General features: G+C 45.3%; 1 protein-coding gene across 2 annotated transcripts in view; it reads left to right on the top strand.

Moving 5' to 3' along the window:
* The window catches only part of LOC125439869 (gamma-aminobutyric acid type A receptor subunit pi), a 32,006-nt gene extending 20,147 nt beyond the window's left edge, over positions 1-11,859 (top strand). For both annotated transcript variants that reach the window (XM_048509182.1, XM_048509192.1), the window contains exons 5-10: positions 591-808; positions 2,597-2,679; positions 3,896-4,033; positions 6,137-6,289; positions 7,825-8,018; positions 11,250-11,859. In XM_048509182.1, coding sequence (XP_048365139.1) covers positions 591-808; positions 2,597-2,679; positions 3,896-4,033; positions 6,137-6,289; positions 7,825-8,018; positions 11,250-11,540 — 1,077 coding nt within the window. In that variant the 3' untranslated portion in view covers positions 11,541-11,859. The remainder of the gene's footprint in view (positions 1-590; positions 809-2,596; positions 2,680-3,895; positions 4,034-6,136; positions 6,290-7,824; positions 8,019-11,249) is intronic.
* The last annotated feature ends 580 nt before the right edge of the window (positions 11,860-12,439 follow it).

Here is a 12,439-nt window from a genome sequence, read left to right as displayed (position 1 = left end):
CCTCAATGACACCAGCATAGATCCAAACTCGGGTACCATTCCGACACTCTTAACTGCTATACCACACTGGCTCTCAAATGTGAAAGATGAATGGTTTCCCTACGGTGTCATATCCCTAAGAGTGAGAATTTAATTCATGTTGGGTCACAGAACATCTGTTGGACTCCCAAATCCTGAAGGCTGCTTCGTTTTGATGGTCACAATGCATGCAATATAGAATCATCTATCAATCATGCTTAGAGGCCTAGAAATGTGCCCTTGGGAGGGACTTTAGGGGTCATTTAGTCCAGATCAATTCGAGCCAATCCTCTGAAAATATGTAAAGCATGTAAATAATATAGTAGAAAAATAGATCAAGATTTAGTGTACTTCCAGTCTGAGAACTTATACAATCAAGATGACCTAAATAGGGAATTCATAGATGAGTTAGGTAAATATACTCTCAGGTGACCATAGAAAACAGAAGCACCCTTGGTAGAAACTAAACAGTCTGTAACTCAACAAGTCTTTTCCAGGGGAACATTCCTTCTATAGACAACAGAGGCTGAAATAAATACATTCCCCTGATGTTCTTTTCTTCTTTTTTTAAGGACTACACAGCTACAATATATTTGCTGCAATGCTGGACAGATCCCCGACTGGTTTTTAAAGGGAACAAAAGCTTTACTCTGGATGCCCGGCTGGTGAAATACCTGTGGGTACCTGACACATACATTGTGGACGCCAAAAGGTCTTTCCTGCATGAGGTCACAGTAGAAAATCGACTCATACGACTGTTCTCCAATGGTACTGTCTTATATGCTTTACGGTACGTCTTGCGTGTGCTCTGACTGTAGAAGTGGATGAGATAAAATAAGAGAAAGGTGTGTGGCCTTCTGGAATTTGATAGACATCATGGCCAGATTATTATCCCGATTCAGAGGCGTATGGCCTATAGGGACATGGGGTCACCCATTTCCCTGGGTGTACGCCTTTCAGTCAATTGGTGGGTGCCAGGCACCCCCCACATCACAAAACAGCATCCGCCCCAGCCGCACACCACCGAGCCCCGTCCTCCTGCAGGGAGGCAGGGGCAGGGCTTGGTGGCGGGCAGTCTTGGCACCAACCTGGGCCACATGCTGCTGCCAAGCCCCACCCCCAATCGTGGAGGGTGCCTGCCCTCCGCCCGACTTCTGCCCTTCCCAGGGCAGGAGCCAGCAGCCAAGAAGGAGAAGAGGAGGAGGGAGGGGGCAGGAGGGGGCGCTGCCCCCCTCGACCCCTCCCTCCCCCAGCAGCCCAGCTTCTGCCCTCCCCAGAACCTGGGGAAAGCAGAAGCAACTACCAGCCTCCAGAGACGTGCCTTTATAAGCATGGAGGCCGGGGGCAGGGCTTGGGGCGGGGCCACTCATAAGCCCCGCCCCCAGCCTCCGTGCCTATAAAAGCACATCTCCGGAGGCTGGTAGTTGCTTTTGCTCTCCCCAGGCTCTGGGGAAGGCAGAAGCCGGTCTGCAGGGAGAGGGGTTCAGGCTAGGAGTGGGGCTCTGCCCCTGAACCCTGCCCCTGAGGCACAGGGGGGTGTCTGGAGAAGGTTTGTCTCCAGGAACCATTTCCCTCCTATGCCTCTGGCCATTATATTAACTCTTCCATGTATAATGGGAGGGGTTTGAACCCTTTGAACCCATCCCTTACCTACGTGCCTGGCTGTGGCCCACTGAGAAATTTCCAGTAAGTGACCAGTTGTTCTATGATCTCAAGGCCACTTATATTATATAGGCTTCAACATTCCTTGAAAGCTGCAAGACCTCATAGATGCCGTATTAATGATGTGGAGATTGGGTGGCCACCCAGCATGGGGAGCTCAGTTCCAGTTGGTGGTAGGAACCACAGTCAGAGGGACTATTGATAGGCTTGCATCAAAAGTTATTATTTTTTCTAAATAGACCTAGGGGGACAGTTGAAAATAGACCTAGGGGGACAGCAGTGGCGTAGGAGGTTAAGAGCTCGTGTATCTAATCTGGAGGAACCGGGTTTGATTCACAGCTCTGCCGCCTGAGCTGTGGAGGCTTATCTGGGGAATTCAGATTAGCCTGTGCACTCCCACACACGCCAGCTGGGTGACCTTGGGCTAGTCACAGCTTCTTGGAGCTCTCTCAGCCCCACCTACCTCACAGGGTGTTTGTTGTGAGGGGGGAAGGGCAAGGAGATTGTAAGCCCCTTTGAGTCTCCTGCAGGAGAGAAAGGGGGGGATATAAATCCAAACTCCTCCTCCTCCTCCTACTACTAGTACTCTTCTTTTTCTTTTCTTTTTCTTCTTCTTCTGCTTCTGCTTCTTCTTCTTCATTAATCAAATGCCCATACAACAGTCCTAGATGCTTTAGCAGCATTTATTCTTCAAAGGGAAAACTTTGCCACCTATGAGATTGTTATGGGAAATGCTGTAACTTCATAAGGCACGCCTCTACCTTCTTTTCTCTTTCTGTCGAATTACAATCATGGTTCCCAGAAGCTTTAACAGTATTTATTCTTTAAGGGAAAAAATTTGCCACCTGTGAGACTGCTATGGAAAATGCCATAGTTTCATTAGGCATGCTTCTACTTTCTTTTTTTCTTTCTGTAGAATTACTACAACTGTTGCGTGTAACATGGATCTGTCAAAATATCCTCTGGATACACAGACGTGTAGATTGCAACTGGAAAGCTGTAAGTTTCACAATCTACAGGTAGATGGTAATATTTTTCTAGCTGGATTTGAATTTGGAGATTTTTATTTAGCCAAGCAGCTTAAGCTCCAGTTTAAGGCATTTTTTAAAAACATTTTCTTCCCCATTGCTATTTTTCATGCAAAAATTGAACTTGGATAATGAGCTGCTCAATAGTACACCCTATTTTGTTTTTGTTACTGCAGGAAATAACTCAAAAGATTATTTCAGTTTGACTTACATGATAAAAATTGGAAAAACCAGATTAGAATATAGAGAGACACCTGGGCGTAGGTGAGGACTGAAAATCTTGAGGACCCGCCCCTTGTCTCTTCCGTTTTCAATTCAACTAATGTTTGAAATCTCATTATTTTATGACCAGGGTCTGACTCACTAGCTCCTGGAATAAAATTCCTGTGAAAGTACCTATTATTTTCACATTAAAATCATATTAGTTACCATGATTAACTTTATTACAACAAACAGCTACTGAAATAATAAAAAGATAATCCCCTTATTTTAAAGAGTAGCTTGGTTTAGCCCCTTTTAAAGACATAATTGGGCCCTGTGTCAAACTCCCATGACATATAATTCTTACTGAATTATTATATGTACATTGCCAGCCAGAGATGTCATTAGAACCAGTACATGGAATTAATGCTGTCTAAAAATATGTGAGGTGAATTAACAACTGCCAGCCACTTATTACCAAGTTTCCCCAATTATCTACAATGATCTTTGTACAAACTTTGAAAGAAGTCATATTGGGATAATTTATACCTGGGGAATCGACACATCCTAATACCAAGTGCAACATTTAGTCATTTGTTTTAAGTAGAAAACACCGTTTTGGGCTGTTCATCCTGAAGGCCATCCAGTGAATATAGTTTTGTGCAGGCAAGAGATATCCCAACCCCCCAAACTCTAGCATTACCGAGGGAGAATTTCCACATATTGTGACTGATAACTTTCCCCCTTGCTTTTGAATTACTCCAAACAGAAAGAAAAAATAGCAAAATACAACCACCATGGTGCATGTGTGTGTGTGTGAGGGGGGAGGGGTCTATAATGGTTTTAGGATACAGTCTGTATTAGAGAAAATCTCCTCCTGGATCAACATGGCTTTCCTTAAGAGGAGTGCTTGAGTTCGCTGGCAGAGGCGTGGCAACATTCGGCTATTCGTGGATTATTTCATTCGTTTCGTTCTTTATCTATAGGGGGATATGATGAAAATGATATCCTGTTCACATGGCTGAGGGGGAATGATTCCATACGTGGCCTTGACCATTTGCGTCTTTCTCAGTACACAGTAGAGCGCTATTACACCTTTGAAACAAGGTCACAGCATGAAACAGGTAATGAACAACAACAGAGGAGTAAAAAATATTGGTGGAATAATTTATATGTGCCAGTTGAGACTGTTCTAAATGGCTTGGATCCAGTTGATAAAGACCTTGTGAACTTCAGCGTGGTATAGTGGTTAAGAGTAGGTGGATTCTAATCTGGAGAACCGGGTTTGATTCCCTACTTTTCTGCCTGAGTGGCAGAGGCTTATCTGGTGAACCAGATGTGTTTCCGCACTCCTACATTCCTGCTGGGTGATCTTGGGCTAGTCACAGTTCTCTCTGAACTCTCTCAGTCCCACCTTCCTCACAAGGTGTCTGTTGTGGGGAAAGGAAGGGAAAGGAGCTTGTAAGCCATCTTGAGTCTCCTCACAGGAGAGAAAGCTGGGATATAAATCCAAACTGTTCTTCTTCTTCATTTACTGATTGAGGTGGCCAAAAAGCTGAAAACCAGTCACTGTGTTACAACAAACCAAGCTGAGCTATTAAGGACTGAGATATCAAGGATAGTACCATGCTGTCGTGTCCTGTGATGTCACATTATTCTTAAGTAGCCCAGTCCAACACATAATATGCCATATTGTGCCGAGTTCTACCCAGGTGCCAGGTTACACTTTGTTCTTGGCCACGCTCCAGGACTCACTGCTATTGAAAATGTCTCAAATGTGGCATTCTCATAGTATCAGTGAGAGTAGCTGTCATGCTGGTCTAAGGCCCCATGCTACTTTGTGGTGTAGCACTGATCCAATCCCACGTGCTGCAAAGATCGACCGTTGTAAGTGTAGAATGTTTGGAGGGCATCTGAAATAGGCTCTTTGTTTCAGTTGGCTCTTTCTTGACCTGCCTCTTGTTCTTGTTACACAAACCAGCTTAGGATATATAGTAATAAAAAGGCTGTGGCCAGTGAGTGGCCCAAGAGGGCCCGGGTGGCATTGAAGCAGTGGCGGAGCGGCAAGGGGACGGGTGGGTGCATTGCGCACTGGGCACACGCCTGGGGTGTGTGAAAATCGCCCCGGCCCCTCACCCTTTTCCTAGTGACCCCCTGCGACCCCCCTGCACAGCCCCCCCGCAGCACCAGAGGGTGGTGCCAGAGGGTGATGCTAGAGTTGCCAACCTCCAGGTGGTGGCTGGAGATCTGCTATTACTGGTGAACTCCAGTCAAGGGCGATCATTTCACCTGGGAAAAATGGTCACTTTGGAAGGTGGACTCTATGATATACCCCATTGAAGGTGCTCCCCTTCCTAAACCTCACTCTCCTCATGCTTCATCCCCCAAATGTCCAGGTAATAATAATAATAATGATGATGATGATGATGATGATGATGATGATGATGATGATGATGATGATGATGATGATGATGATGATGATGATGATGATGATGATGATGATGATGATGATGATGATAATGCAGAGCTGGCAACTCAAGGTGGCGCAGGCCAGGAGAAAGCACCGCTGATCTGGCAAGCATGCAGTAATTGAGGATGGTGTTATACACTTATCTCCTCCTGAGGAAATGCAGCAGGAGCTCGGGAGGGCTCCAAAAAACTGGGGAGATGGGACACTTGGGCCCATAATCTCAAGAGCTGCCAGTGAGTTAGGCCAGGAAGAGCCAGCAGTGGAAAGAACAACAGAAGGTTGGGACAGCCCACAAGCACCAGGGCCATGGGAGCAGGCAGAGGAGAACAACAGTGTCAGGAAGTTGATCTATTATTGCTGAGTAGGCCTCCAAAAAGGTACATGGGAGAATGCCCTATAGGCCTCTGAGGACATCTAGTCGTTATGTGAGAAAGAACTGTTTGTGTACTGCTTCGGAGCCCCATTAATGGCGCATGCAGTCCGTGGCCTCCACAGGGAATAGCAGCAGCCATTGATACATACTCCTCCATCTATTTCTGGTCAGCAGTGAGTTTCTTACAGACTTATGGACCTTGAAAGATATCCCATTGCTCTATCCATGGCTACCAAGCCTGCCTTCTTACATGAAGACCTTCTGTTAAAAAATTTATCTCAGTGGAAGAAGTAATTATTGTTGGAAGCCAATTCTATGTTCAGTGTTTGTTTTTAGAGTATCTCCTTTCTTTTCATGGCTATGTATCTTCTTTCTCTTAACTAGGCAATTACCCAAGACTGATAGTGCAGTTTGAGCTCAAGAGAAATATCCTTTATTTCCTTCTGGAGACTTATGTGCCATCTACTCTGCTGGTCATTTTGTCTTGGGTTTCTTTTTGGATCACCTTGGATTCAGTTCCTGCAAGAACATGTATCGGTAAGGACATCTCTGGAACAGGGTGCTCATAATAAGCATGCCGAGGAGGCAAACAGAAGCAGCAGAAGTGTTGTTTATGTACAGCAAGGCAGAGGCGGAGCTTTCACGGGGCCATCTGGGGACAAATGCCCCAGGCGGGCCGTCGTTCAGTCACGTGGGGGTGGAAAATTGTTCCCCACACCCCTCCTTCTTCCCCCCCTCAGGGCTGCAGGGCCAGCCCCCACCAGGTCTGCCCGGAACCACCACTGCTGCCAGCTAAGGTAAGTGGGGGGGGGGTGACGGGGGGTGCCCGGGTACCATTTCCCCTCGCTACGCCTTTGCTTGTGGGTACCATGGTACCTGCATATATGTTTTCTGGCGCCCACCAAGTATTTTTAGGAAGTGGGTGGGGCCACGTTGGACTTCTGCACAGCAAGGATTCTGTTTGGAAGCCAGCGTTTGCTAAAAACCTCGCTCCCTGAGCGAGGTTTGAAAACACCGTTTGGGCGGGAACAGAGCGCCACTGCATCGATTTGGCAGCAGTGCCTGTGTGAAGGGTCCCCGCCAAAATGTTGTTTTGCTGGTCCAAAATGGTTGCTTTTGGCCCGTGCGGAAAGGGCCCATGTTTCAAATGAATCAACTTTGTTCCTCTCAGTTTTCTCATAATATTAGTACTTTTGTTTTGTTGGCATCTTTGGATTTTGTTGTTGTTGCAAACTTCAAACATTGGTCCATTCTGCACAGCAGATGAGCTGAGTATAACCATGTACTTTTCGGGCTGAAAAGGTGGCCAGCATCAGAGCGTGCAAAGCAAACATCCCATGGAAACTTTCAGCAACTTGCTACAGGCATGGAGAATCACTGCAATACCATAAAATATCGGGTGCGAGCAGTGGAGAGAAATGACGAGAGCTTTAGCAGGCAGACAGGAAAAATAAGACACTTCCTCAGCTCCTGAGCTCTGCACAGCAAGAGGAGCTTACTTGTAGACCCTTGGGGGAAAAAACGTCGGTAGTTTTGCATCCTTGGCCCCTTCCGCACACGCAAAATAATGCATTTTCAAACCACTTTCACAACTGTTTGCAAGTGGATTTTGCTATTCCACACAGCTTCACAGAGCACTGAAAGCAGTTTGAAAGTGCATTATTCTGCATGTGCGGAATGAGCCCTTGAAACAGGATGGCTTGAGCTGAAATAAAATGTCCTGAGGACATCTTGGGGAAAAAGCTGGGTGGAGTTCCTCCACAAGACACCTCTTTTTTGCGTCCTCAGGATGTCTTACCTGTGCTGTGCAGAATGGACCATTGATTACCTTGTCCTTCTTCAAAGGAGTTCAGGACGGCATACTTGAGTTCTCATAAACTTTAATGAATATATTAATTGCAATTGCATGTGGCTTATCTGTAGTGTACTGAACAACAAAATAGGCTAGATAAAATATGGCATTAAGTTTCATTTATTACTACCCCAGTTAAAATGAAGAAGGAATCTTCCCCTTCCAAAGCCCCAGACAAAACCCTCTTCCGGTAAACGTGTTCCCTGTTTTACCTTTCCAGGAGTGACGACCGTTCTGTCGATGACCACGTTGATGATGGGCTCCCGGAACTCAGTCACGAAAACCAACGGTTTCATCAAGGCCATTGATGTTTACCTTGGCATCTGCTTCAGTTTTATATTTGGCGCGTTAGTGGAATATGCAGTTGCCCATTATATCGCATCGCAGAAAGACGCAGCAAATAAGCCACGAAAGGTAACAACCAGAAACACTTTTAAGGGGCAAGCGTTCAGTTGGGTCGTTCTTAAAATGGGCATTTTCCCCTGAAAGTACAAACTCAAAAGTAAAGTTACTGGTGGCACTTCCCAAGCAATGTTATTAGCTGGCTGTTGTGGTTTTGTGGGCTGTGTGACTGGTAGTTTTTGCTCCTAACATTTTGCCTGCATCTACGGCTGGCCTCTTTATGCCTCGGAAGATGCCAGCCATAGATATGGGCGAGACATTAGAAGCAAAAACTACCAGACCACAGCCGCTCAGCCCAGAAATCCTACAACAACCAGTTGATTCTAGCTGTAAAAGCCTGCAACAGTACAATTTTATTAGCTTTATTTGTCCTTGTCATCTCTCAGAACTGAACTGAAAGTAGCATCCAAAATCCCATTTAAAGCCTACTGAGGTAGGTTCAGAGCATTTGGTAGGCTTCTGTTTTAAAGGTAATAAGTCATTTCACCCCCAGTATTGGAAACTTGAAGCTGTTATCTGGCCTCAGAACAATACACATTTCAATTGTGGAATAGTAATAGTGATAAAAACAGTGTCAGAACTCAAAGAACAGCATAATCCGCTCACTCAGTGAAAATATATTCTTTGGATAGAGTTTATGACAATTTGATTCAGGTTGAAAGCAAAAATGGTTGGGCCAGTAGAAGTTGATAGATTTTTTTTTAAAAATGATTGGAGTGTTTTACATAGTTTATGAGATGTTCAGTGGCATGAGAAAAGCATTTTTTTTAAAAAAAAATCACTGACATAAAGTATATGTGCACTTAACATTCCATCCGTTGCAGTTTATTCTAATCTGGGCTCAGCATTCCTCAAAGAGGCGTGTACCACTTGATTGTACCGCTTCAGTCTGCCACAGTCTTGTAAGACTGTTTACAAATTACAATTCAGGGAGAATAAGTTCTTGTTTATTTATGAATAGTCTTTGTGTTCTCCCGGTGTGTCTATTCCACGGGTCTGCAACCTGTGGCTCTCCATATGTTCATGGACTACAAATCCCATCAGCCCCTGCCAGCATGGCCAATTGGGAATTGTAGTCCATGAGGGGCTGATGGGAATTGTAGTCCATGAACATCTGGAGAGCCACAGGTTGCAGACCGCTGGTCTATTCTAAATCCTATCAGACCTGCCCTGTGAGTTCTGTGCTTGGAATTTAATTTGCAAACACTGCTGTGTTGGGGGACATGAGCAATTTCTAGTGTATGAATTTGTAAATTATATTTGTTACCTCCATCTCTTCAGTATAGCTTGTGAGTAACTATGTGTCGAGAATCTGTACACATGATCGGGACCCTCTCTCATTGCGGGCCTCTGCCTTACTAATTCTGCTCTGCCCTTGTGCATCATTTGCCAAGTCCCCTATCTTGATTGACTGGCTGATTGATTGGTTGATTTATAAGCTGCCCTTCCCCTTACAGGCTCAGGGTGGCTTATAGGAATACAAAAAAATAAAATACAAACCGTTTAAGGTGCTAAAAACTATTTGACCAAGGGGGGAAAGGATAAGGTGACCAGATTGTCACCTTTTTAAACTGGGATGGGGGGAGCGTGCATGCGCACAGCCGCAGGAGCGCACTGCCTTCTGGGGTGCTCCCCTGTTTCCCGCCCTGTCACAGGGCGGGAAACAGGGGAGCGCCCCAGAAGGCAAAATCGGGACAATTAAAAAAACCCGTGGGACGCGGGACAGATTGGTTTAAGGCGGGACTGTCCCGCCAAAAGCGGGACGTCTGGTCACCTTAGGAAAGGGACAAAGGAATAGGGTAAGACAAGGGACAGAGAGCAGGGAGGCCAGCTCTGTTAGATTTACCGTTGCTGCCTTCAACAACAGGCCTGACAGAATATCTGTGTTTTACAGGCCCTGCAAAAATGTGACAGGTCCCGCAGGCCCCTGGTCTCGTTTGGCAGACCATTTGATGTGAATCTTAGTTGTGATAATTATATCACACTTCCTGTAAATGCAGAGTTTGCTCAATAAAAAGGCAGAGGCAGTTGCTTACTGTAAATAAAGTTTACTGACTGTAAAAGAAGGGAAGGGTAAACTTGGATACAAAACAAGAAAATACATTTCTAACTAGCTAGCTCCATTAGCTAGCTTCTGCTTGGCTATCACATGGCTAGTAAGCTACTAGAGAGCATGTGCAGAGAGTAACAAAGGATATATACCTATTGCCTATGTTCAGACCTGCATGTAGACCTGCTTGATCAATGGGGGTCAATTACCTGGTCACTGACTCCTGACCTCACTAACTAATTAGCATGCACAACATTAGCTCCTTCATTACTGGATTGTGTGATTGGCACTTACCAAATACCAACACCATTCCATCAGACTGAGACCAGAGCTGAAAACACTCTAGCCCTGGTCAAGTTCAGCCAGGCTCTCTGTCCTCTTAAGAAGCTACAGTGCCTCTGTCTGATATAAGAAATGTGTGAGGATACAAAAACCTTATTTGCACACAGTTGATTGGACAGAAGGGTTTTGCGCATTGTCAGTTTCCTGGCTTCTGAGTTCCTGTTTCTTCTGCGTGTGTTCAGTTCTGCTGGTGTTTTGCTGCCTCTAGTGGTAAATTCAACATAAAACAACTTTATATCCAGCACAAAAATTTGCAGTTTGAATCTTTAAGCAGATACATACCATTCAGAGGCAGAGCTATAAGGGGGCATTTACATTCCCAGAAAATAGGAGAACGTGGGCCCAGAGACCCAACGAAAGCCACCAAACAGGTGAGCCTTAGGTAGTTCCGAAAAGGTTTATTCTCAAACAATAATATCTGAAAGTCCTTCAAGATCATATAAACCTGTCCTAAAAATAGTGTTTATTCATAAACAAATCAATTGCTATTTCCAAAAACTTAGCAAAATAATTAGAACCCAATGGATTGATTCAGTTGCACAGTAGGCTGGTGATCTGGTTTTTGTGAGTGATCCTTTTTACTGGCGTTAGGAGCCTCCATGTTCCTACTCCCCAAATGTTTCAACCCATCCAAGGGTATGTTCATGAATACCAGGACATGCTATTAATTTTTGATCCTTTGGGCTTTGATATTTGGCTTGTGCTAAAACCTACAGGGATGTTTTCAATCCTTAAATAATGGTATTTTGGAAGGAACATCTCAATCCGCCATTGTATTAAGTCTACATTTTTTCTGGACTGTAATACTGTATGTCCAAATCGTCCATCATGATAACTTTGGCTTCTTTTAGGATTCTGCAAATGACATCATGAAAAAAACGGGAGATATCAGCATCATCGACATCTTGAACACTTCTGTCACCAGCTACAATAAAAAGCTAAACTTCCCCACCTTTGAGAATGGCTTAACCATGAACCCAAAGGACAAAATTCGGTTTATCTTGAAGAACAAAATGCGCAAAGCCAATGACTATTTCACCATTCACAATCCGAGCAAGATTGATCACTATTCAAAGCTGCTGTTTCCTTTGTTTTTTATGGTGGTCAATTTACTCTACTGGGCTTATTACTTGTGTTTTTAGAAAGGTGGGGGCGTGAATCATGTCAGCATCATCACAATACATTCAGGAGTACACTCTCAGCTGGTGTGAATGATCCCATGAGATGCTCAGTGGCTTGGGAAGTTCCTTTTTAGTAGGAAATGAAGGCCTACTCATATAACTTCAGTAGCATGTGGTAGCTTTGGAAGAAAGCCTTACCAATGTGGCCTCTCAGCTGTAGCCATTAGCCAGCATGTTAATGGCTGTTCTTATGTTGGACATTTGACCAAAACTTGGGGTTGACAGCAGTGGTGGGATCCAAAAATTTTAGTAACAGGTTCCCATGGTGGTGGGATTCAAACTGTGGCGTAGTGTCAATGGGGCTGGGCGGGGCACGACGGGGGCGTGGCCGGGCATTCCGGGGGTGGGGCATTCCTGGGCAGGGCTGTGGCAAGGATGCAGCCTTGGGTGGGAAACGAATGCACGCAGGCACAGGCTGCCACGCACGCCGGTGCACCTCCTGCTAGACTGCTTCAAGTTCTGCGCACTACTGCTGAGAGTAGGGGCGTAACTAAGGCAAAAATCACGTGGCAAAATCACCAATTAGTAACCCCCTCTCGGCACACACAAATAATTAGTAACCTACTCTCGGGAACCTGTGAGAACCTGCTGGATCCCACCTCTGGCTGACAGTGACATGCCAAAATCTGCACTTGTGTTTGATCAGCTCCTCTTGGACTGAAGTAGCTGAGAGCCAACATGGCTACCATATGCTGATGCAAATGTCCCTTGTGACCTCATAATTCAGTGCTATCTTATAAGCCTGACAGTTTTGTCACAGGCATTTTGTGTCTGGGTCAAGGTGACTGCTTTCAGCCTCTTGTCCTCAGGTTGTCTGCTGATTGCTGCCTGCTGGTCTCAGGTAAGATGAATCAGTGTGA

Source organism: Sphaerodactylus townsendi, linkage group LG01 (assembly GCF_021028975.2).
Source record: "Sphaerodactylus townsendi isolate TG3544 linkage group LG01, MPM_Stown_v2.3, whole genome shotgun sequence".
NCBI classification, from domain to species: domain Eukaryota; kingdom Metazoa; phylum Chordata; class Lepidosauria; order Squamata; family Sphaerodactylidae; genus Sphaerodactylus; species Sphaerodactylus townsendi.
The sequence above is the reverse complement of the archived record's forward strand: the minus strand, read 5'-3'. Positions and strand labels throughout refer to the sequence as shown.